The 26,271-nt window shown below is 46.4% G+C and overlaps 1 protein-coding gene across 1 annotated transcript in view; it reads left to right on the forward strand.

Annotated features, from left to right (window-relative positions):
- The first annotated feature begins 2,661 nt into the window (after positions 1-2,661).
- The window catches only part of ANKRD44 (ankyrin repeat domain 44), an 87,053-nt gene continuing 63,443 nt past the window's right edge, over positions 2,662-26,271 (forward strand). Inside the window, exon 1 of the mRNA XM_080347118.1 lies at positions 2,662-2,699. Coding sequence (XP_080203244.1) covers positions 2,673-2,699 — 27 coding nt within the window. The 5' untranslated portion in view covers positions 2,662-2,672. The remainder of the gene's footprint in view (positions 2,700-26,271) is intronic.

Raw genomic sequence — 26,271 nt, forward strand, 5'->3', positions numbered from 1 at the left:
GAGGGTTTCTTTCCACTTCCATGTCAGAGACCCAGTGTAGCCCTGGGGCTTTTTCCTTTCCAAATACAGCTTTAATCCAGAATGACAATGTCCGGCAAGCTCAAGCATAGCTGGGTCTTAACAATAGCAAATATGCATGTTGTCCTTGTTTGCTAAAAATGTTAAGTGTAAATATAATTGTAAGGACCCCTCTAAACTGAGTGCTGCTCTGTCAACACAAACACAACACTTGCCATTCTGCGTGCCCCAGGGGACCTTCCCGAGGAGCAGGAGATGGTTGGTCCTCCCAGACACCATCCTACAGGGTCTGGGAAAGAAGAGCTGGCACAAGACTGTGCTTGTTCAAACCAAAAAGTTCAGCAAAATATTTTAATGCTGGCTCGCATCTAACCCAACTGTTTACTCCAACCGTATCAGCAGATTTCCATTCGGACTGCAAACCATCAGCTTAGCTCCCTGACGGGAGATTGTCGGGGCTCCCAAAGAAGGCTCAAGGGTTTATACCAAATTCTTAGATCAGAAAGTGAGAGGAGCACGGAGCAAATCTGAAAAGTCATTTTCCATATGTATCTACCAAGTTGAACTGCAAGGGAAAATGAACGCTAAGCCCTTGGAAACGGGTGGAAAATCACAGAGCAGACCTTACCTTAGAATGCTGAAAGTTCCATCTGTTTTCCCTCTTCCCTTTTTTCTTGCTCTGAGCTGGGAACTAACTGCTGCTCATCTCTGTTTCCTCCAGAGCCTAGGAGCGTTCCTGTCAAAGCAGAACTTCTGGATGGGATCAGCGGGACACAGAAAAGGCAGCGCAGAGCTGCCGCTGCCCTTCTTGGCACCTGGTGTGACACAGAGCAAACCTGCTGATGCAAGCGGGATGCTTCTAGGGATTCTGGCATGGCGAAGACACTAAAAAGAAAAACCACCCGCGTTCATACATTCCTAACAGGTACTGGATCCTCTCTTGCTGTTTTTTTAATGCTCTTTAAAATAATGATTTGGATTAATACAATTTTTCTGTTAAGACCACTTTAAAATAGATTCAGTCAAAATGTGTTGTAGCTTGTACGTTATTTTTAATCCCCATTTATAATGATGCCTCAGAAGCCTGAAACCAACATCTGTTTCCTTCTTGGATTGGTTTTCTTCTGTAGAAGACACTTCCTTTTTTTTTTAACTACTTAAAGTTGTCCCGTTCTCTAATGAAGTGGTGAAAAGTCATAAATCACAGTTATATCAGATGTGTTGTGGGACAGGGGAGCTCATTGCTCCAGAGTGTAACTCGAGGGGAAATACCTGGTGTCTGTGTGCAACACGGAGGAGGGGAAAAAGGAATCTTCAATCCTTTGCTCTTCAGTTACGCGTCCTGGGAAAAAGTGTAATTACCCTCATTACCTTCATTGCGTTTGTAACTCCTGTTGCTCTGCGTTGTGCCAGTGATTCTAATCAAATTATGTGCTCCAGGGATTCAGGCTGTCAGCTCTGAGGGGCAAGAAAGAATTTACACCTTTGTGCTTCTTTTTTTTTTAAAATTATTTGTAATTTTTCCCTCCCCCCGCTATGTGCTGGGCTGTGGGGTCTTGCTCTGGTGCTCGAGTCCCCCTGACAGCCACATGTGAGGGTGGAACTGAAGCTGAACAGGAACACTGGATGATGCTCATTTTCCTCTGCAGCACGGGGCAGGGACTGTGTGGTGTGTTTGGTTGCTGCTTTATAAAGAAGTACAGCTACTCCTTGGAAAGTGAAGTAATACACTGAGTATGAAGAGACTGGGGCTTGCCAGGAGTTACCAGATTCTGCAGGGCAGCTGTTAAAACCCTATAATCTGAAAGGAGGTAAAAAGCCCCAAAAGGTGATGTTAGGTCTGACTTTTCCTCTAAGAGTTGTGCTTGTTTCATGCGTTTTAACAAACACTTTGTTCTTCTGCTTGTGCGTACACACATGGGAAAAAGGGAGAGGCAAAGGCCTCAGCTTCTCCTTTTACGTGGGTTTGCAATGGCACGTTTGTAGAATCACTGAATAGTTTGGGTTGAAGGGACGTTCACAGCCCACCCAGTGCCCCCCTGCCATGGGCAGGGACATCTTCAGCAGCTCAGGGTGCTCAGAGCCCCGTCCAGCCTGGCCTGGGATGTTCACCTTGAACGCTCCGCGCTTTCCCTCAGCACGGTGGGAACCAGCGTGGGGCTGGCGCCCCCGGTCTGGGGGGTGAAGCCGAATGGGGGTAGGGGCAACCTCCAGGCAGCCCCGTGAAGCGGGGCGGAGGGACCGCGGGCTCCCCCTCAGGGCTCTCGGCTGCCTCCGCACAGCGCTCCGCGGCAGGTGCCCCCGGCGCCCCCCGGGCCCGGCCGCGCTCAGGGCCGCCCCTCAGGGCGGTCCCGGGGCGGTGCCGCCCCTCAGCGCGGCCACCGCTGCCCGGCGGGGCGGGGGCGCCGAGAGCCCCCGGGGCGGCCCTGCGCTCGGCTCCGCGCAGGCACCGCGCTCCGGCGGGAACAAAGGCGGCGGCCGCGGCCCGTGCGAGGCGGCCCCCCCGCCCCTGCTTCCTGGGCCGGGCCGGGTGAGGCCTCCGCGCCCCCGCCCCGCCCCGCCGGAGCGGAGCGGAGCCGCTGCCGCCGCAGCAGCGCCGGGCGCGCTCGCCGCCCGTGGCAGGAGCTGCATGTGCGCGGGAGGAGCGGCGGAGGATGGCGGTGCTCAAGCTCGCCGACCAGGTAGGCGCGGGGCGGCGGGAGCGGGGCGGCGGGCTCCCCTCGGCTCCAGCCGGCCCGGCGGGCTCCCCTGGGCTCCAGCCGGCCCGACTGTGCGGGGCGGCCGCGCCGCTGCGGGAGGCCCGGCGGAGAACCGCGGCTGCGGAGACGCGACCCCCTCTTCCCCGGGGTGCGCCCTGTGCTACCGGCTGCCCCCCGCGCTTCTGTCCCCCCGGCGGACATTGTGTGCGGCGGCCGGGCCGGGCTGGGCGCCGCTCGCCGGGCGGCAGCAGCAGCAGCCGGGGCCGCGGGCACCGGGCCGGCCCCGCCGCACTCGCCCCGCGGGCTCCGGGGAGGCCCCGGCGTCTCCCGCCGGCCGGCTGGGATGGAAGTGGATGTTGGCTTGTTCCGAAAGGCCTCTGCTTGTCCTCGGGGTTTCCCTCTCGTTTCGCTGCCGTGCCGTACGGATAAATCGTTTTTCCTGTCGCCTTTTTACTTAGGAAGTGCCTATTCGGTTTCGCTGTTGTTCGCAGGCTGTGAGGAGAAACCACAGCGTTAAACCCTTAGATCGTGTTAAATTTAGCAATGGGCAGACAGCTGTAGTCAGTATTAAACTATTTCTTATCTCTGGTAGTTAAAAGCATTTAAAAATAATAGTAAATTGATATTATGGCTCCCACATCCTGATTTATCCACGTACTCTACCAACTGTTACACACTTTGCGTGCTTTAATCTGCTATTTTTAATGTAACGTGGCCTGCCTGTGATGTGCAGCGTGGGTGTCCTGCAAGCCTCAGACCTTCCCCTTGGGTTCAGAAGGGTTGCGCAGCCAGCCCCTCCAATACCCCTTACTTAGGGCTCACAAGCCTCGCTCGCACTCTATGCTTTTCTAAGAAAATCTTCCACATGTCCAAAGCCACCACATAGAACATTGGGAAGAGTTTTGAAAGGAAAAAAAGGATAAAGCTGTTTCTGAAGTAAGAGTGGTGCTGTGTGACCGAGCATGGTCCATCAAGTGTTTCCTGATGTAACAGAAGGCAGTATTTGTGGGCTGTAACCTGACATGTCCCTCGAACATCCTCATCTTTACATGTGGTGCTTATGGCTGGTGAAGAAAATGTTTCACACCATGAGGCTTCGCGGTCCTGTGGTGCGCAGACCGAGTCTCATAAATAAGGAGGTTCTGGTAGGATCTGTTTATTAAAACTACGTATGTTACCGGACACCACAACTGTACCATTTCAGTGCTTGTCACGTTTAATGAAGACCTTGAGTTTACCGCCTTCAGAGTTTTAAAACCTTTGCTGCGATCTTGCAGTGAGGATTTTGCTTCAGCAGCAGCAGAAGTCAGAACAGATTTAAGTCAAGTGGATCGCGTCTTGACGAAGTCTGTATTGCTATAAAAAAATGACAGGCTGCTGTCTTGGTGTTCTCCCTTGTCTTCTGAGAACCCTCAGAGCTGAGGGACGAGGCTCCTTAGAGCCACTGTTGTGCCCCTAGAGCACATCTGCTCAGGGGATGCTCAAAATATCAGGGGACGCTCAAAATATTGGGGGGTGCTCGTGGTGGTTCCTGGTCGGGCTGTGGCCTGGGACAGGATATGACAGGCTGATGGTTTTTCTTTGTGGGTACGCATCTCCTGTCATATACAAAGGGATATGTTGGTCAACCTGTACTTGTCCTACTGGATTTCTTGTGATTTTCTTCAGTTTCTTCACCGGTTCTTTTACTTCTGAAAGGCTGGAGGAGGGGGAGGAGATGTCCAGAGCTGGCTGTGGTGCTTCCTCTTAAACCGGGTGCAGAAGTTTATGTGTTTCTGCCCGTTTGGAGCCTTTCCTGTGTGCATCAGGCCAAGCTGTACTTCTCAACTACATCAGGTTTGGAGAGCGCTGTCACCAGGCTGTCCCACCGTTAACTCAAAGAGACGTGGTAGCAGCAGCCCCACGTGTTTATAGGCAGATCCAGGTGAAACAGCGGTGAAGCAGGGACCAAGAGTGACGTACCTGGGACAATTTGCATTCCTGTGACAACTCCTGCCCGTGCTCAGACTCGCTGAGGCTGCAGGACCAGGCTCCTTCTGGGTTTCTTCCCGCTCCTGAGGATCGAGGCAATTGCGGCAGCGATAACTTGCAGCGACTCAGGAAACCTCACTGTGATTTTTGTAGCACGTGCTTTCCTCCGGATCCATGGCTTTCTTGACCAGCGAGGAGAACTTCATGGAGAAGACTCAGAGAACCCCCACGCTGAGGGTTTAAACACATGTTTCTCTAAGCAACCTGCTTCCTCACCTCCGTTCTTGCCTTCTCCTACCAGCTGCATCTAACAGCACGCGGAGCATTCGGACACGAGAAGCTAATTGCGCTGTTTCTCACACAGGCTTGGAAGACAGGCAGACTTTTGCTGTTGCTTCTTTTTCTGCGAAAAGAAGAGCTACCCCGAAAATAAGCCCTAGCGTGATTTTTCAGGATTTTTGAGAATGCTCAAAATATAAGCCCTACTCCAAAAATAAGCTCTAGTTACAGTTCATTTTAAAAGTCAATTCAAATAGTGTCCAAGCGGCTACACATGTAAAAAAGTAAGCCTGTTTTGGAGCAAAAATTGTTTAACACGCTGTCTTATTTTCAAGGAAACAGAGTAGCTGAGAGGTTCTAGGGTATCGCTCTGCATAATCCTGCAAAGAGGTTGTCGGTACTTCTGGCTGCACTCGCTCCTTAGGCAGGAGGGCTTAGTTTAAGAGTTTAGCATTAGGGTAGGTTACTTGAATGTGCTTGCAGTGCTGCTAATTGCTAGCTCATCAGTGGGGCCATGAGCAGCCCTTCAATCAGTTAACCACAGGAAGTGTGTTCTGCCATCCTTCGTTTCGGCATTAATTTCTTCCAGGCCTTCCTTTCTTCAGTAACCCCCGCTTGCCATCTTCAACTGACTAAACGTTAAGCTCAAAACAACCTAAGATAATTAATAAAACTTAAGTGCCTGGGGTCGTAATCTTTGTCTATCGCGGTGTGTCTGTGCGGTTGTAAATATTCTGTTGTTCTAAATATTTCACTTGTCGTGTACAAAACTCAATCTTAAAACTTTTATCCATTTTCTAACCGTCTCCACGGTGAATGTTGAGAATGCTCCCGCTGAGAGGGTGAAATTTTTCTCTATGTAAACTTCTGTGAGTTATCTTTTGGAATACATAAGTTTCCGTAGCGTCTCCATCTCGCTTCCAGACACAGGCTCCGTGTAGCCTTGACCCAGGGCACCTCGGGGCCAAAATTTACCGTGATTTCAGGTCCTGTGTGTGCCCGAAACAACAGAATTATTTCTAGTCTGCCCCTACAAACATGCGTGTGCATGCAGGAGTGTAGTGAAGCCCAGATAGATGGTTAGTGTGTGCACTTTGGCTGCTATTAGCTGCAAAACCTCATCCTGTTTGCTGGTAACCCGCCTGTTGTCCTTGATTGCGGAGAGTGTGACTAGAACTGAAAGGACCATTTCTCTCCCTCCCTCTCTTTCCCAAATGTTTTCCTGCATTTGACAGTTCTCCACTGACCATCGGGATCCTTTTTCTTATGGACGCAGAGAAGCAGCATTAAACAGATGTTTAAATAATTTTAAATGTCAAAGATCGTGAAACTTGGCTGGGCAAAGGCTGGACTTGGCGTCTGAATACACTTAAAACCAAAATGAATACAACGGTAACAAACAATCTCCTGACAAAGCTGATTAAATTTCCAAATGTGAAATAAGTCTTATTTCAGAATCATTCGACTGACAAGGCTGTCTTTCTGTCTGTCCTTTTTCTCTGATAAGTAAAAGCACCTGTGAAGATGCCCCCGAATCTGCTGTGTAAAATAAGAGCAATGACCTGTGACCCATGGCCACAGCCAGCCTGAACATTCATTTTGCGTGGCGTGGGATCCCATGATTTCTCCCCTCCTAGATAATACTGAGGAATATATTAATTTGCAGGCTGTTTTTGAAAGGATCCACAGCAAAGAAGAGATAATCCGTTTGAGTACGAGATGCTCAGGTAGCCACAAAACAGAGGTAACTATGGGGAAGAAAGGAGGAAAAATATACCCACAGCAGTGTTTCTGTTTTGTGAAACAAAAATGTGCTTGGGCTAAAATAACTCCATCGTGGCAGCCGTTTGCTTTCTAGAGCCGTGGTGTTCCTGGGCATGCCATATGTACTGCTCCGTACATTTCAGAATTACATAAAATCTTTGCAAATCTGGGATGTACCAGCGTTCCTGCCCCTGTTCAGACCTGCGGGAGCAATGGTCACTGCTGGCTGGTATAGACGGCACCTGAGCTCCGGCACAAGAGCATCATTTTGGTTAGAAAAGACCTCTGAGATCATTGAGTCCAGCCATTAACCCTGCTCGGTCCACCTCTAAACCACGTCCACATGTGGCTTTTAAATGCCTCCAGGAATGATCCTGTTCGGAAGGGACAGCTCTGAGTTGCCAAAGAGAGCAAGATAAAGCCTCAAAAAGGCAGCTGCTTGCTTTTTTCGGTCGTGGCTTCTGCAACAGTTATCACTTTCTGATCATTTTTGCAGCTCGTTTCAAGGTACACAAGCAGCCCTTCAATCAGAAGTAGCTCTGGAGTGGTGTAACGTGCTCAAACCTATCACAGATATTTCCTGTAAGCAGAGAAATCCTCCCAAAGTTGCTGGTTGGTAATACTGCAAAGAGCAATAGGACAAGGGGCCATGGGCTTCAGCTCTGCCAGGGGAAATTGAGGCTGGATGTTAGAAAGCAATTCTGTGCAGAGAGAGCGGTCAGGCATTGGAATGGCTGCCCAGGGAGGTGCTGGACTCACCGGCCCTGGAGGTTTGTAAACTGAGATTGGACATGGCACTTAGTGCCCTGATCTAGTCAATGGGCTGGAGCTGAACCAAGGGTTGGACTTGATGGTCTCTGAGGTCATTTCCAACCCAGTCGATTCTGTGAAGGGTTTTGCAGTGGTTGCACCTGGATGCCTGGGCTGTTTTGAGCCGTGCGCGCCTGTCACGTTATTAAGATGTTGGTTTTCTCGAATTGCTGGTGGCATCCGGCAAAGCCGACCCTCCTGTGCCCACTCGGGGCATGGTATTTTATTTTATCCCTGCATGACAAGTGCCTCATGACCTCTTCCCGCTCATCTCTTAAAGGAAGATGTGGTTGTCATGGCTACGTTTAGCAGAGAGATAAATGTTCCAGCTTGGGCGCTTGTGTAATGACAAGGTGGTATTTTTATCTGGTTCCTTGCTCGAGGGTGGGCAGATCATTTCTGTGACCCAGGAATAAAAGTTCCCCAGCTGGAGCGAGCCAAGTTCTCCCGGGCACTGTTTCGAGCGGTGCTGCCGGTCACGCACCACTTTTTGGGCCAAATCCCTGAAAAACAGCTAAGAAAACTTAGAAGGGTTGTTTCTAGAGGTCTGGCTGTAGCTGATGCTGTTTGCTCATTGCCAGAGAGGCAGAGACTCTGGGATGTGGTCCCATCAGCTGAGCTCTGATTGTTGCTCTTTAGCTGAGTCCATTTGAAAATGAACAGGCTTTTATTTCTGTTATTTGTATTTATTTTCTTCAGAAGTGCATATCTGACGTTTGTTGCTTTTTTGTCAGCCGCTAAGCTTGGGCTGGAAAGTTCCCACAGCTGGTGCCTGCGGCTTCAGTTTTGTTTTAATTGCTCCTCTAGAAACGTGTAGCAACACGCTGCTGGAGCCCTTCGGCTGGTGATGGGTGGGGATCAAAGCATTGCAAAATTACATTTAAAGGGGGGAAATCATTTGGCAGTTTTATCCAAGGCTTTGAGGTCATCTTTGGAGTTTGCAAGCAGCTGGTCAACAAATTACAGCATTTAGCTGCGGCGAGGTAATTGTGACATTCCGAAAAAGTACGTGCTTTTTGGTGGCAGACATTTGCATGTGTTTTGCTTCTGAGGGAAGAAAACGTCCTTCCTGGCCGCAGATGCACAGCCAAAAATGAAGGCTGTTTAATACGTTCCTGCCATGCAGCGCTGAGCCTTCTAGCCTAACGCAGGCTTGTCTGCTTGTTGCTTGCACCCCGTGCCACGAGCTGGTTTTACGCACAAACATGCGTTTTTGTGCTGGAACGGTTTGTAATGGCTTGTTTTCGTGTTTTACAAAGAGTACTTGGGGAGAATGTCCTCACAAAGCCCCCGCTTGCTCCTCGCAGCTGCGTCCTTAGGAGGAAGTCAGCAAAATCCTAAAGGGTGACTTCTTACCGCGATATTAACAGAAGTACCTGACGGCCCCTACTCACCGAGCTAAGGCTTGAGGGGGTTTTGGCATCAAGGAGTTGATTTCTTATGAAAAACCATTGTTCTGTTGAATTATGTATGGATAGGGTTGCTCCAATGGCCACATGTTGGTATCCTTAACGCTGCAGAAAGTCTGCAAATACTCAATGAATAATTTGCTATCTAAGCCTTACCGTGTCTATTCTTGCATATTGTCGGATCTTGTTGTGTGACCTGTTTTTTTTCCCCATCTTGCAGCCTTTCTAATTTTATAGACTTGTTGCTTGATCCGATGTTGTCTGTCCATGTAAAAGCTTTTAGCAAAACAGTTGTTTGGTACCCACTGAGTTGTAAACCTCTCACTGATGTCTTTGTAAATGAGGGATTACCACCAGCAGAGAGCATGTAGCTCGAAGAAATTTAATAGTACAAATGTAAAAATCCAGTATTGCTGTCTGCAATATATGAACTGAAAGCTTCACATTCTAAATACGATCAAATAATTTCTGGGAAAGGAAACTAGTGTGAACATTACAAGCTTTTATATGCGTTTTGTCATTAATCATGCAGGGAGCTCCATCCAGATGGAGAGCACAACCCATTTTATCACGGCGTCACTTTAACACAATAGCCTCCTTGCCTTTGCAAGGTGAGAGATTGCCTCTGAAATCCCATCCTCGCGCTGAGTTTTGCTTTTGGCTGCACTGAATCTAAACCGACCTTGCAGGAATACGGGGAAGCTGTTTTGTGTGTATAGTAACGCGCACCTGCGTTTCTGAGTTTCTGTGTATAAAGTTAATTTTTTCCATGCGTTTACTAAACAAAGGTGGGCAACGTGTCCTTTTCATTAGCGTTTTCATTCTCCCTTTCCTATATATATATATATTTAATAAAGGTGGTGGGTTTTGCCTGTGAGTTTTGTTAGTTTTGTGTGCGACAGGGCAGCATGACAAGCTGTGGCTGTGCCATGGGCTCCGTGGGCCACCACATTGGGGCTGGTGCCAGCAGGGAACCTGGGATTTTTGAAGCTAAAAGCCTGCGGCATTATCTGGTAAAACACTGATTTGCTCAGCGTGGTCTTTAGTTGTTTAACATGCCAAGGGCACAAAATGCGAGAACAAAGGCCTGAAATACCCCATATTGTCTTTGTGCTTCCAGCTGCTTTAATGTGCCTGCCAACGCGACGCGCGGCATTTATCTCCAATTTAAAATCAAGACGGGGACTTATTTAGTCATTGACTCCAGGAACGTTTCCAAAGGGCTCTACCAGCCCAGCAAAAGCCGTGTGCCAGATCCTGATCTGTTTGAGGAGCGTGCTGGGGTCCTGCTGCATCCCGCTCAGCGTCAATCCAGCCCCGTATGAAGAAGTTTCTTTCTTTTAATGCAAGCAAGCCCTGATGCTTTAGGCATACGTGCAGTCCCACGTCTCTGTTAGGAGATGCACCCCTGCTTCTGCTGGGCTTTTCTGCACACGGAGCATGTGGCTCCGATCCCCTTGGCTGGAGGTAAAGCTGAGGTTTTAAGAAGCTGCCGAGGTGGCTTTGGAGATGGGAGGGAGGGAGGAATGGGAAGAACTGCCCTGTGGAGCCGAGGACGTGAGGAAGAGGAGGCAGAGGAGGAGGACGCGTGTCGGAGGTGGTCGTCAGCCCAGTTTGCAGTGGGAGAACTGGGTTGCAAAGCAGCCCTGTGACCAAGATCAGGCTGAGGAGGGAGTGGGTGACAGAGCCAGAGCCAAATCCTGATTTACTTCTCTGCTCTGCCTCCTGTTTCTGACTCTGTTTACTGTGTGGGCTGGTGCCAATCTTAAGGTGTTGTGAGATGAGAAATGAACGGCAGCACGCTGCTCTGCAGCGCTGAGTTCAGTCAACATACAGTTTATTTCGATACTTATTCTGTAACGCGTAGAATCGGCATGGGTGCTGCTTAAGAGAAAGTGCTGCGTTAGGAAATGGTTTCTAGGTCACCTGGTAGATGGAGGTTGATTCAGGCTGATGTCTTTGGTCACTAATCCCGTGTCACAGGCTTTATCTGTGCCGCTTATTTGGACTAAATGTCCTCATAATCCACAACGGTGTGACTCTTGGCCTCGGAGCACGCACATAAAGCTGGATGGGATCAGAGAAATGGAGATAACCTCTCAAATATGAAAATGTGCTGTCAGTGAATCAGGTGGTATGTTCACACAAGGTCCATTTCATCTCAGGCTGAAGCTGAGCAGTCTTCTCTCTAGGTTTTGCTTTATTACATGTACATATTTATAGGTAGATAATCTAGTTTCTAATCAGAAGAGGATGCTCCTTTTGGAGGCGTTTTCATGAAGCCAACGTGCACACAGCTTTCCCAGCCGGCAGGGACTGCATTTAGGATCTCCTGGTTCCTGTTCCTGCCTAGTTTTTTGCATATCCTTAATGGTATTTTTTAGGAGCGCGTCCTGCCCGGCAAGGCAGGTGTGTGATTCACCGGAGAGCTGCCTGGAAAAGGGGTCACGAGTGGTCGGAAACCACAGAGAACTCCAGACAACGGTCTGAAAACCCTTCTGTGACTCCTCATAGATGACTGTCCAGACACGTGGTCTCCAGCACTTTGAAAGGGGTCTTGAAAGACCACCAGACCTTCAGACAGTTTGCTGGAGAACTTTTCAGTTGTAAGGACAAGAATTAAAAGTGTTATCTGGCCCTGTCGCATTATTGAAACGCTCAGAGTCTGCTGGATTGAATTGTGCTGCTGCTTGCTGGGATATTGGGATATCAAAAGCCCGTGCTGCGTGAATAGCTGTGGATGCAGTCCCGGGGATAACAGAGCGATCGTTTCATTCCTGACACTGCTGCTCTTTTGGTTGCTTTGGAGAGAAAACAGCCCAGATTTTGGTGTATTTTTAACAGACCGTTCAGCTGATATGTTAATTAAACCGTGAAAGGTGCGGTAATAGTTTTAAGCCGCGGCATCAGGGATCCGAGCCGTGGGGATCTGCTTCGTTACGCTGCCAGCCCCTGCCCCAAAACCAGGCTAACCCTGGCTTTCCAGATCCCACAAGGGACGAAGGAGTGTCTTTCTGATCCTTGTTGCTGCCCTGAGGTGAAGTTGGATCATTCACTGTGAGCTGAGCTCAGTCCTGCTTGGAAATTTACTGAAACAGCTACTCCAAAATCATAATTCTGAAGAAATGTTCTGGTGTGGGCGCTTATGTTCTTGCTAAAGAATGTCTTTTGCTAGTCTGTCTTAATGCACCATGGAAGTAGAATAACTGCTGAGTGATTATTTTGAGAATAGCTCTTTTGGGGAATGCCCGAGCACAGAAAAACCCCACTACAAAGAACAAAGACTCTCCCCATCCCACCCCGGTTCAAAAGAGGAGGTTCTTCCCAAGGTATTAAAATAGTTCTGTTCATTCACGGCTGTTTAGAAAAGAACATACCAGTGGTAAGTTTTATGGTGCACGACTTAAAATATTTCATATTAATTAACAAACAAGTACCGATTAATTTTACATTATTATGGTTAAAGAGTAGACTGCAAGGAATGGTATTTAGCTGTGGCCGTTTGGCAATTATGACCTTGTATATAATAACAGACTCAATAAATTCTTGTTGTGAGAGGGCACCATTAATCAGCACAGAGTTAATTAACCGTGCTGCGTACAGAGGAAGCACCAGCACAGAACTGTCTGGATCTCTGTGGTGCTACGGGCTGGAAATGTTTGATTTGTCTGACACCTGGCTCGGTCCCACAGGATTTTCCCTCCAGACTGGTACCGTTTTCTTGGTTCATTTTATTGTTGGCTTATTAATGTCAAGGAGGGATTTCTAGCCTGGGATTGTACGTTTAAAATCACCTGGTTTACCTGCTTTTTGATGCCCTACGTATCTGCGGTCACTGTAGACTGTCAGGAAGAATTCAGCACTTCCTTAGAGCCGTGCTTATTATTAATTTCCTCCTAATTTGTGGCTCGTCATTTTGTGCATTTCCAAAGAGACTTCCCTCCGTGCTTTTTTGGCCTTATAAACAGCCCATATTTTTTTTTCTCTTTAAACAAAGTGGAATTGATTTTATGAAAGATATGAGTTGAAGACAATGATAAAGATGTGTTGCGTGCTGTGGAAGGTGTGCCAATGATGGATGCAGTCAGAAAAGGCTGAAGAATTAAAGTTTAAAATAGCCATAGCAACGTGAAGATTCATACAGATTATTTTTGAGCATGTGAAGGATGGGGAAAATATAAGACTAGAGACAGGCGAGTTTTACGGCTTTTTGTAAAAGGGTGGAAGTGCGGAGCCAGGGAATTGGTCAATTTAATGCCAACATTGTGCAGGATACAAAGCAAATTGTTGGACGGCAGATTTATAGGCATCTAGAGGACGTTAAAGTAATTAAAAAAAGAAAACAACCAAAAAAAGCGCCTGGAAACGAATGTTAAACCTGCCGAAGGCCCGTAGCCTTGCAAAGATTCAGAGAGGTGGGAAGACGTGGTATTTCGGGTTTGGAAACTGCAATGCTGTTTATTATGGCTGGCTCATGTTTTGGAAGCTGTAAGTACGATGGGCTGCCTCCTGGTCCCCCAAATTTCAGCAGCGTTTGTTCTTCCCCGTGTTTAGTGGCATCCAGCCTTTTCGATAGTATAAGAGAAGGGAGATTGTGATGTTGAAAAGGCATAAAGTGCCTTGTTCCCTGAAGTGTCTGGCATGGCAGAGGTCGGGATTTCTGAGAAGCGAGGTCTCTGCTGTGGGTTTTTCTACTACATTTAGGGAAATGGGACTTTTTGGTGCTTATTTAGAAACTTGCGTTCGCGACAGCAGCAGGAACAAGCCCGTGGAGGCCCTGCGCTCCGGCCACACAGCAAGAATAAAGAACAGCAAGCACTGGGCTTGTTCCTCATACCCTGCTCACCCGAAAATAAGCCCTACCCCCAAAATAAGCCCTAGCGTGACCTTGAGGATGCTCAAAATATAATCCCTACTCCAAAAATAAGCCCTAGTTACAGTTCATTTTTAAAGTCAATTCAAATAGTGTCCAGGCGGCTATACATAATCCCTACTCCAAAAATAAGCCCTAGTTACAGTTCATTTTTAAAGCCAATTCAAATAGTGTCCAGGCGGCTATACCTGTAAAAAAGCAAGCACATTTTGGAGCAAAAATTGTTTAAGACCCTACGTTATTTTCAGGGAAAAAGGGTACGAGTGTGATGAGATAAGGCAATATTTGGCTGTTTTTAAATTGGGAAGCTGCTAAAAGAACCTGCTGGCTCTTGGCCACTGGCTTTCCATGACTTCCCTTCGCAGACCCTTGCACGGGTGCTCTTGGCTTTGTGCGGCGATACAACTTGCTCTGCTGAAGCTGCAGCAAACTTGGCGATACAGGAAGACAGACGCTTTTGGCACGAATGGAAATGGCAGGATTTTGTTGCCAAGGCAAGCGATTCCAGTTTGGGCATGCAAAGGGGGCAAAAATCTCTCATTGTCTGGTTTAATGAAAGCTGTACAACTGAAGGAAGAGAAATGTACTCCAAAGTATCCTTTTAAATACGTAAGGAATTTAACAGCCTATGAATCTACCCAGCGTTATAAGGTGGCTTGTAGACACTGACTCCGCTATTCAGAAGCATTTTTAATCCTTAAATGGTGCACCATCGTTGCTTTCTTGCATGCCAGTACAAATATTTCCAGCGTGTTACAAGACAGATGAATGAATGGAGGGGAGAGAGATAAAGTGGCGTTTTCCAAGTAGAAGTTTTATTTTTAATAGGTCTAGAAGAGCTGTCTGTTCAGGCCCCTTTGGTTGTATTGGTGTGGCTGAATGGGAATTTTCACATTGGGAGGGTGACGTGGGACTGTTAGTATATCAGCTGCATTTTCCTGGAGAACCAGATACATGTTTTGGTAAACACAGCAATGGAATGTGAAGTTATTGATAAGCAGGGATGCGCATCTCGTGAGAGGGGCAACGAGAAACAGGTGACCAAAAACTGACCGACTGAGCATAACATCCCATTCACGTGATACTTCATATAAAAGTGGGAGATCACAAGGATCTCGTCTCTTTTTGCCTTTTGCCTTCTTCGTCCCTTCTACTTATGGTGACATTAGGAGTGGTTCTTGCTAGTCATCCCTGCAAACTGAGGCCAGTGACAGACTGAATCCAGCTCCAGTTGGCTGCAGAGTCCAGTCCAGGACTTTGGTTGCCGGCTCTGCAGTTGCTGGGACTTTCAAGATGGTTTTGTATATTTTGTATTATTTTCTCTATTCTTATTAGTAGCATTAGTAAAACATCTTTAATTTTTTCCAACTCTCTTCTGTCTGTCCTTCTATCCCTCCCCATCGCCTGTGCTGAGTGGGAAGGGGGGAGAGGGAGGGACATAGGTCAAACCTATGACCTGGGGAAGAGGAGGTCAACAATACGTCTGCCAGGGTTTTACTGTCACCCCGCGATCTAAACCCTCGACAGTTAAATATGCAGAATTTTGAAGACTTTATTCTTCTGGCTGCCACTGGAAAAAACCAACAGAATTTCTGCCACTTGTATGGATTTTAATGGTTAGATAGATTTGGCTTCTTTTTACATTTGTAATAAATGCCAGCTGAAAGGAATAGCGATTTAAGAGAGTTAAGAGCTGGTAACGACACACAGCAGATCTGAGAGTACGTTGAGCTGTTTCTCACAGTTGCAGAACATACACTTAATTGCTCGAGAGGCCTTCAAGGTGAAACGAATTAAATCAAATCATGAAAACAGACAAGTTAGATGGGGAGGGTAAGAGCAGGAACCGCGATTTCCGCATGCCTGAAATACCTGGGACAGGTTGCTTTGTGATTTGTGAAGCCTGTGTGATAAACGGGAGCTCCCTGTGGCTGATGCCAGTTCTTGCTTTGAAGTCCATGCTCTCAAACCATGCTGTGAACATTATTCTTCCCCTAGCAGGTTGGCTGGGGCTCCCGGCTCTGTTTAATGCATTCTTGAAAGCATTTTGAGCTCATTGAGCTCTTTTCCATTCCAGTCAGTTCCTAATGGAACCACCGCAGGTGCTCGTTCCAAAGAGCCGGAGCCCTTGGTGGGGATGGGAGTGGAGAACAGGAATGCCCAATGTTTCCATTGGGAAGGAGCAATATGGACATCATGCTTATAGCTTTTCCTTTTCTGCTACTGGATGGCTTAGGTGAACCCCGTGTTCAAAAAACCAACGATGCTGCTTTTTTCCTTTCTTACTGTTCTCTTGCAGAGCTTGTGAAAGTCAATATATAGCGCTTGCAGCTGTTGGCTGGCTGTTGCCAACTCGCATCTTTCATAAAAAGTTAACACCTTCTTTCCCACCTCATCCCGGCTCCAAACGGTTATTAAATTCAGCGTGTTGATCCCCCGTGACATTTCTCTCCTTGTTATCAGACAATAGCCGAGACCCTTTGGCTGCCTCCGCTTTTCCCTTCCTCAGCTTTGTCTTGCTTCTTTTTAAGCCACCCAGAGTCTGTCTCTGAAATTGTCTTATAATTATTTTCATCTGTTCGCTCCCTTTGAATTTTTCTCCTGCTTTATTCTTGTCTCCTGAAGTTATTTCACGCCCCGTGTTGTGCCAGCTGTGATTTTTGCTTGGCTTGCGGGGTTTGTGTAATAGAGAAGAGGGCCCTGCCGACCGCCCCACTCGTGATTTTACACCAAAGCAGCTTGCGAACGTTGAGCCTTCCAGGTGGTTTTCCCCCGTTTCCTAGTTAAAACCATTCAGCCAAAAATTCCTCTCTTCAAGTCATTCCCTATCGTAGGGCTGTAAAATACTGTGCCTCATTTTTCTGTGTTGCATCTGGTTTTGAGCTCTCTGGTGCTAAAGCACGTGTGTGAAGCACTGCCATGGTATTAGGAGGCACCTGCTTTTGTAACTATAGTTTGGTTTGTAAAAATGTTGATTTTTCATCAAAAAGAATTTCTTCTGCTGTGTGGCTCCATGTAGCTTCATGCTTACTGCAGCAACAAAGCCATATCCTGTGTCTAAAGGGTAAGAAGTGTTATGGAATGTTCAGGAATGAGTGCAATATACAGATAGAAGTTAACAATTCAATCCCTGAATATCGTAATAAAAAAGATAAGGAGTAAAATAGCGGTAGGCCTATGGGTTTGATTATGTCATGGCAGAATGTTCTGTGAACGATGCATAAAGGACCTGGATTCTGCAGTTCCTGCTGCTGGGCCAAGCGCTGGCTGCTGAAGGACCATCCGGACTGGAGTGATGCTCCGTCATAGCCAAGGAAGGGAAGTTTGTTATATTAAAATAAGAAAAGCGTGCTGTAACCTAGCCTTACAATATCTTCCTAAAAAAAATGAATAAAAGACAAAAAGGCAGCAAAAAAAACCCCACCCAAAAACCCAGTCTGTAGCCACTTCTTTGTGAAGGCTCAGCAGATGGAGGATGTGGTGGCACATCAGTGTTACACCCAGTAACACATTGGTTTCTCTCCTCCATACTTGTGCTGCTTGAGCAAGGTGCTTTACAGCCGTGTAATTTCACCTGTCTGATTTATTCCTGATGCCTGTCTTCCCTTGTCTTTAAATCACTATTATTTCCTTTGTGAAAAGGGCTGATGGTATTTTAGTTCACGCAGCATCTCTTGCAACCTTGGGGCGCTTGAAGGTAAAACATAATCTTGATCGTGAACCTAAGAGCCAGATTTCGGCCATCAGAGACCATCAGAGGCTCCTTTATCTGGAGGAACAAAGTCTGAGGAAGGTGGATTTTTCTGCAAGGCGATCGTTCCTGCTTCACCCCCCAAGGTGAGGATGGTGTGGCAGGACAAAGAGGCGCTTGAAGTGTTGGCTGTGGCTTGTGGGGCCCTCTGTGTCACACTATAAACTCCCTGCAAGCGCGTTGTTACTCTACAATGTGTTTACACAGTACGTGCAGGTTCGGGCTAGCAGCAGAAATGCATTTATCTTCTGCCGGCAGACACAGCAACCTGGTAGCACTAACATAAAATGTAGTTGTTCACTTGTAGGATAAACAGAAATCTCTTCTCTGATTGTTAACCAATTTCTTCAAGTGTCGCTTTTTACAATTAACCTCTCATAAAATGCCCTAACAAAACCTTTCTGGGATTTCCCGCCCCAGCACAGCCTTCTGGGTTTACATTAGTGGTCTATCACAATAATGGTAAATATTATTGCCATTCAGGATACCTTTTAGACGTGCAGACACCAAAGCTTGGCTCCACCAGAATTTACAGGCATGTTGGCATTATGGTGAGCAGGACCAGCATTTCCCCATGGATGTTGGATGCTCTGGTTTGCATTTCTCCGTGCCCATCGGCATGAAGCTCCTCAGGCTAAAGTATCAATCCAGAGGAGTAACTGGGGCCAAGGCAGTAGGAATTCCCAGATTGTATTTAGAATTTTGGAAGATCATCCTTAATTTCTAATTTTTTGTCCTTAATTTAGGCACGGAATTTTTGACATTCAGTATTGCAAGTGACTGTTGAGCCCCGGAGCCTGCATGCTAACAGCACAGACAGATCTGGCTTTTAATTTAGCACTCGTAATTTGCTTATGTTAACGAAGCCTGGTGGAGGAAGCACCGCGCTGCTGGCAGCCGGCCATGTGGGGCACCTCGGAGGGGTTGGAGAAGGTTTGACAAAGGGTGGGCTTTGGGATTTCACCCCCTGGAGAAGACCAGGGTGCCCTTTGCGGCACTAAATCTTTCGCTTAGTGGGTAATACTGAAAACAGAGATGAGTTGGGTAGAAAATAGAGCCGCGGTGACACATAAAACATGGGTTTGCTCAGCAGCGGGCTCTTCATGGTGTGTGCTTCTCAAGTGCTTTGGTCGCACTGGTCATGCTTGGCTTCCACCCCTTCCCAAGGCACAGGTGTTTCCACCATGGTGCCACGGCTGTGATCAAGGTGTCCTCCACCCCTGTGCCAAGCGTCTCCTGCTGGGCCATTACACCCGCTTTATTCCTTGCCAGAAGGAGAAAATAAAGTCTGAAGTCAGTCTTTTGCTTGTGGTTGTCTGTCTCTCTTGTGGGTGCTGGAGCAGCCTGCAACTGGAGCTGGTTTGGGGATAGCGATGGAAGGAGTGGAACGGAAAATCATGGAAGTGTATCGGATGGCACGGGCTCAGGAATTCTGTCCCACATGTGTGGCTTTGAAGTGATGAGCTTTGCTGTGCTCATCATCCTCCTGCAGACTTGATGGGCCTTGCCATGGGCACTTGGGAGCCGAGGGAAGGGTGCTGTGCAGACACCAAATGGTAAATGGTATGTGTGTAAAATATACTCCTTTTTTTTTTGTCTAATCTTTTGTAGGGATGGATGTGCTGTTAGTTTCTGAATAATTACTTTGGATTTTCTTGATACGCCGTTACTTGCTTTGTGTCCTTAACCTCTTCAATGGTGTTTTCAACTGTTACACGGTTATCTTTTTGCACCCCACCATAATAATTTATATCCCTTTAAAATCCCTGTGAATGAGTTTATTTCATTACCAGCATATTTGGTAGTTGTCACAGACAAATGCCAGTCATTCCTGGCCTTCTTCTTAAAGCAGACAGGATGGACCTGACCTATACTGTCCTTTCCCTTCTGTACACCTGGTTAAAAACTATGAAATGTTGGTTTTTTATGTGATAAGCTTCAGTTTAATTTGTTGTTAATGACTGAGTTGAGGGATCTCTTTTCCTCCCAATGAGGCTTGTACCTTCAAGAATCTGCTCCGGTTATTTGAGGGTGAAATTCTTTATGTCTTGACATTATAAAAAAGGGGAGTACGTTATTTATTTGCCAAGTAGTTATTTCTTAACCATATTATTTTAGACACTGAAGAGTGGTTTACTGATTTTTTTAATTAGTAAAATACAATTTGTGCATGTCTTGTTGTTCATGATATCAACTGCAAGTTTAAGTGAATCTCTACTGTCTTGGATTACACGTAAACCGTCAGTTTGCTGCAGTTAATGGCAACAACATTCTGTAATCGCAGGACTCTGCGTTGTGACAGACAATTTTATATGTGTCGTTTTTTTCTGCTGTAATTTCTCGTGCCCAGAGATCAGTGTTATGTGAAATCTGATCTATCTGACTGTTCCTGGTGTAGCAGCATTACCTAATTTTCTGTGACAAACTTTGGTAACGCAATATGCTGGAGGTTTTTGGTTGCCTTTGTTCAGCTGGAAGTGACCTTAATGATATGTTAACTGACACGCTGTGTGCCATTCGGGCCTAGATATACAAATCAACTCGCTTGATGAAGTGACAGCCGCCTGTTTTTCTAGATGGACAGGTACTCACTGACTCAGTCTGGGCAGATCGAGAGAAGAGGGATTAAGATTAGGGTTTGAGGAAACAGACTGAATCACAAAATGGGTCCGTGATCACCATCCTTCCACCTTCCTGTTCCTTTTTGATCTTGTGCCCGTGCGGCAGGTTATGAGATAAAACCTGTTGTTCTTACTATTTGAGATGATACTTCATCCCTGCACTTCTGTCCATCCCTGTCTGCCTGGTCTGGTTTGGGCCAAACAAAACCACAACTGGTACAAGCGGGTGATCTTCATTTTTGTGTGATGACTCAGAAAGGAGACGAGAGATGGTGAGTCAGGATGTGGAAGGTGGAGGTCTGCCGCCCAAAAGCTTAGCCAGGGTCTGCTGCAGGCATCAAAGCTGCTTATTTGGTTTTGCGTTGCTGCCGTGGCTGGGAGCTCTGCTAGTTTCTGTTTTGGAGTATGAGCAAAGCCTGTAGGTAACCCAGAAGCCTCAAAGAGATGGTCTTGTTTTGCTCCACTTCCTAATACATATATATATATATTTTTTTTTTCCTTTGCTCAACCTTGTGTTAAAGAGACTTTTTGGGTTACTCGAGGGGTAAGGCAGAGGAGCAGGATGGATCTGCTGTAGGTAGCAGATGCAAACAGGGCGGCTGGTGCTGAAGAAGATGCTGGAGTGCCCTGTGCTGCAGCAGGAGCTGCTCTCCCTGCCCCTGCCGCTCGCCTCGCTCCTCATTACAACCGGAGGTGTCTCGGTGGAGGAAGTTGTTTGTAACCCCGTGTCAGTGCCGTCTGGTTGTTACTCATCCAGGCTGGTGCTGGGGATCCAGCGTTGCAGGGAGCTCAGGAAGCCCTGGGGTCAAGTGCCCTGGAAAGCGGGCAGCCAGCCAAACCAGGTGGCTTTACATTTCCCTCGCCTCTTTTCACAGGGAGATGGTTATTAAAGTTACCGCAGACAAAACAGCACCTTACTCTCCTGTATTCTTACGTTAGTCATCCCAACCTCTTAAATTTTTATACGTGCGTTGAGCAAGATTTGACTTGTCGCTGAAGTTCAGCAGGTGCATAGACGTCAAAAGCGCTGTGTCTTCTGTAATTTATCTGATCTAGTGATCTGGCATTTACCAATAGCCCTACATTTGCATGGCACAAAAGAGGAATTAGTTATGCTGCTATGCTTGTTTTAATAATAATTTGAAGCAATGCCCTTGAGTTTGTGGGGATGTACACTAGGAGAAGTTGAGTTTCAGAGGCCTCGCAGAGCGCCTGGCTTCTGCAGTGGCTTTCTCAGAAGTAAAAACCCTTCTCGGAGATTTATGGAAATGCAGTGGATTTTGCTAGTGTTTGGACTTCCCCACATCAGCCTGAGGAATACTGGGCAGGGAGCTTTCATATCCTTAATGAGACACATAAAGCCTGAGTCTGGTTTTAGGCAGGGCCCAGCCCTAAGGCCTGGTCTGGGGCTCTTGCCCTGGGATCAGCCAGGGAAGGGGGTTCTGGTGCAGAACTGGCTGCTCCTCCTTGCCAGGTAAACAGCAGCCCCAGCTGGTTTGTCCGGCATGGTTGTGGTGTGTTGTGCCAGTGATACAGCGAAACTCTAATGTACAATTTCCCCTTGAATACTTTATATACTGTACACTACCATCCTTGCTCTGTCGTGATGCAACAGCCGTGTAGAATGATGGGATCCCTAAATCCACTACTGATGTTACAGCAGAGCAAAATCAAACTGTTATTTGAGGTACTTGTTGTAAAACAGAGCTATGTTTACACTGAGAAATCTGATTTTATTTTACAGTAAGGTATTTATTAGGAAGAGTTGACTGCAGCTGTCTTTTCCAAGGGAGTTTAAGTCTCAGAAGGGTATGATACTCAGATCAAACATATCTCACTTATTGATGGGTGAAATTGGGATACTGAACAGCTCTTGTTGTAATAGATCCTCTAACAATGGCCTGTGTGTGGTTAACGTAGCAGTTTGCTTGGTTTTTGGTTCCGTTACCTTTGTCTATCACTTAAGACGTGACAGCATTTATAGCTGGTGTTACACCTCAGACTGTCCCTTTAGTTGTCTGTACCCCTTTTGTGTGACACAAAGGCCCAGAAGAGACTTGATAGAAGAAACCCCCTGCTCCCCCTGCCAATATAAGAAGCATCTGATGGAAAAACCGCAAGGATGCTGAAGGAACACAGATGGTGGATGATCTCCCCATCCACAAAGGATTCCTCATAGGCTCCAGTTGTTTGAGTTGGATTAAGGCCTGAAATCCAACTTTGTAGATCTTTTTCAAAAGACGTTTGTGGTTTCTCTGTGTGTGTATGTAGAATGTATGTGTGTATAAAATATTGCATATGTTGCTTACAAAGTTTTGACTTCTAGATACAGCAGGTTTCTTTGCCTGAGGAAGCACAGCGAAAGGTGTAATTACTAGATATTTTCAAAACCGTCTGCCCCTGTCCGTGTTGAAGGAGAAGGTGAATTGCCCATCCCAGCAGAGAGTTCGAGGGGAAATTCTGCTTGGCTTGATTTCTTAGAAGCTTGTGACTGATTGTGTGTGGGCAGGGACACAGACACGGAAAGTGTGTCAGAGGGACCGGCTGGGACGTGGCAGCTGCAGCGATGCCCCGTGCCCTGCTGGCTGAGTTGTTCCTCTCTTTGGAAAGGGTTTCCCCTCTGAGGATGATGTTGGGGAGGAAGGAGGGTCATGCCGTGGATGTGAAAGGTTCACAGACTTGCCGAGGGACAGATAGGTCGTTGTTTCTTTGCTGTTCGAATTCAATTGACAATGAACCCCAAGCAACATTCAGTCGCCTTGGGTAGTTTCAAATGCCTTCAGTGTTGTTGGCTAAAGCTGAAATGAATAATAATATTTAAAAAAACCCAAACCAAACCACAACATAGTAAATAAACCAGCTCCAAATTTTGCAGTTAAATCTTCCTACTGATGATTACCTGATATTATCATTCTTGAGGCTTTGTTGTTCCTTACTGCTTTGATACTGTTTGACTTATGTATCCTAAGTTTAGATGCTGCTCTCCTACGCCAGCCTTACAGCTATTTGGCATGAATACATGCAAATGACACACAAGTTCTGCCTATTCTTGTTTAAATGCAGCTTCATTAATGCTATCCTTGTTGTGAGTCTGGTATTACAGGGCTTATTTATGTGAGCATCTGTTCGTCTTTTAAAAAATATCGGTCCTTTTTCAGCTACAAAAGGCCTGATTTCCAGAATAAAAGTTGACTTCTTTACACGTTTGCTTTCCTTTAACTGTGGAAAACTCAGGCCTTTCATTTGGGACTTTGAGGGTGTTTTCCGTCCGTGTCGTAAACTCGGTGCTTGCTTCAAGGCACACATGCAGTTTGTAGACTTGTATATAGAACTTGTTGCTAACAATAATAATACTACTAATCTTGACACGTTATTTGTTGTTAGATTGAAACTGGTATTTTTGCTCAGTCACTTTGCAACACAACAAAAAGCTGGTTTAAGGGTTTATTTTGAAAGTGCTGCTGGGATGTCAAGCTCATGCATGTGTTGGGTGGGGGAAGGACCAAAGCGCAAATCCAAGCACATTCAGCTGCAAAGGCTACAAAGCCACATTTCCTTAAAATACGTTTTTCTAGGTTTAACTTAAAACAGTGATTAATGCTTATTATTTAACACAGGAATTCAAGGACTTGTAAACCTTAGACTAGTTGGTTTTTTCCCCAGATTTTATATTGAAAAACGTGAAACAGAGGTTCGTTATATGAAGAGTTCATGAACGACTTTGGGATTTGCTTTAAAGAAAATGAGTCTTTTTCCTTGACAGCTCCATGCTGTTAAACAGCATCTCCATGTGGGCTGTGACAGCATCAAAGATTGCTTTGGTTTTGCCTCCTTCGTGACCTCCAAAGCGAAGAAGCAGAAGAACATTAACCTTTTCATATGTACACGTTTGAAATCATAAACTTAAAAATCCATGAATGTGCTTCTGGAAAAACCTCTTCCCAGCTGGGTTGCTATAGCCCAGCTCATTTCACTGTTATCTTTAAGGACTGAAAAACACTCTTGCTCTTTACCGCGTGTTTTTTGGCTAGTTGCCGTTTCTTGCTACATATAGTCAAGTTAAGCGTAGCTTAATTTAATACTTATTTGCTTGGCTTTGGTAGCAGAGACCTGTAGACATTGGTTTGGTATTCCAGCTCTGCTGAGGTTATTTGTGAACATTTCTTTTGTATATACTGGTTATCGCCTACAGAGCTGCAAGCTACCCTGGCATTACTCAATACAGTTGAATAGCAGCTCATTTTTTTCTTCGTGTGTATAAACTGAAAGAGAGACGGAGATGGAAATTGTTCTACGATTTCAGTTTCTGAATGAAAACAGAGCAAAGATCTGTGAGAAAGTGGTGTAGTGGTAGTGCTTGCTTATTAAAAATTGGTTTAGCAAGCTTCTAGGAAAAGGTTACTTTGGCTGTAACATAATCTATATCATCAAAATACTGTTTCCAGAATAGTGTGTGTTAAAGTACTTTTAAAAATCTACTTCATCTGGCGATATGAAGCTTAGTTTTTCACTTGTCTGAAGTGGGTTAGAAATCTAGACATCAAATGGTGGCCTCTGTAAAGTAAATTGCCTTTCTTTTCTTGTTTTAGTCTCTTGATGAATGGGGCAGTGTCTCTCATCCTTAAGCATTTTATGGTGAGCTAAACCTTGAGTCACATCATGTGTTTATTCTGGGCCTCCTTAAAGGCGTGAGGTTTTTTAATAGGGCGCCTACCAGTGTGAAAAATGATTTGGGAAACAACTTTGTACCTGTTCCTGGTCCACGTTTGTGGCTGGGACTGAAAGTGTGTGCTTATGATGTGTGGGAATATTTGCTAAAGGCTCTTCTGATGCCTGAAGAAAGCTCTGATCCAAACTTCAAGCTGAGCTGAAATACTGGGCTCACCTGTAAGGATTTTAGGAGCTGACTTTTCCTCCAAGTTGATTGCGTTCCTGCAGGTTCTGGATGTGAAATATAATGTGACCGTTACTCTTGTCGCCTCCTTCCTTCGCCCAAGACGCTTTGAAGAAGTTAATATTTTGAAGCCAACATAATTGCAAGTAAATGGCACTAGATTGCAGCACATCCTTCCTTTGATGCCAGCCAAGCTGTGCTGGCAGGAAGCAACATTAAAACCTTCAGAAAAAGGCGACCTGTTGCTTGAATTCTTACCTGACCCTAACAGATTGCTCTTCCCTGTGTTCTTCCGCCTTTTCACAAAAGATTTCTGGTGTCCTCTAGTTCTTCCCTCTCATCACCTCAGAATCTACAAGAAGTCGTCTTGTATTTCAAAAAGAATGTTTGTTGTATTTGTAGTATATTTGGAAGGAAATACATGAAACGGCCGTCCAACAAGACTCTGTAGCAGTGATTTTGTTTTTCTTTTGGAATAGTATCTTAATTAGTTGCTCCTGCACTAAAGTCTGTGTAAACATAGAGATTTGCTGAGTTTTTCATATTATTTTGTAGAAATCAATAGAAGAAAGCTCTGATCCTTCCTCCATCCTTCCTCCCTCCTCCTCCTCGTTTCTCTTTCCTTCTCCTCCTCTTTTCTTCTTCTCCTTCCTCCTCCTCCTCGTTTCTTCTCCTTCCTCCTCCTCCTCGTTTCTTCTCCTTCCTCCTCCTCGTTTCTTCTCCTTCCTCCTCCTCGTTTCTTCTCCTTCCTCCTCCTCGTTTCTTCTCCTTCCTCCTCCTCGTTTCTTCTCCTTCCTCCTCCTCGTTTCTTCTCCTTCCTCCTCCTCGTTTCTTCTCCTTCCTCCTCCTCGTTTCTTCTCCTTCCTCCTCCTCGTTTCTTCTCCTTCCTCCTCCTCGTTTCTTCTCCTTCCTCCTCCTCGTTTCTTCTCCTTCCTCCTCCTCGTTTCTTCTCCTTCCTCCTCCTCGTTTCTTCTCCTTCCTCCTCCTCGTTTCTTCTCCTTCCTCTTCCTCCTCCTCGTTTCTTCTCCTTCCTCCTCCTCCTCCTCGTTTCTTCTCCTTCCTCCTCCTCCTCCTCGTTTCTTCTCCTTCCTCCTCCTCCTCCTTGTTTCTTCTTCTTCCTCCTCCTCCTCCTCGTCTCTTCTCCTCCTCGTCTCTTCTTCTCCTTCCTCCTCCTCCTCGTCT

The sequence above is a fragment of the Nesoenas mayeri genome (assembly GCF_963082525.1).
Source record: "Nesoenas mayeri genome assembly, chromosome: 6".
NCBI classification, from domain to species: domain Eukaryota; kingdom Metazoa; phylum Chordata; class Aves; order Columbiformes; family Columbidae; genus Nesoenas; species Nesoenas mayeri.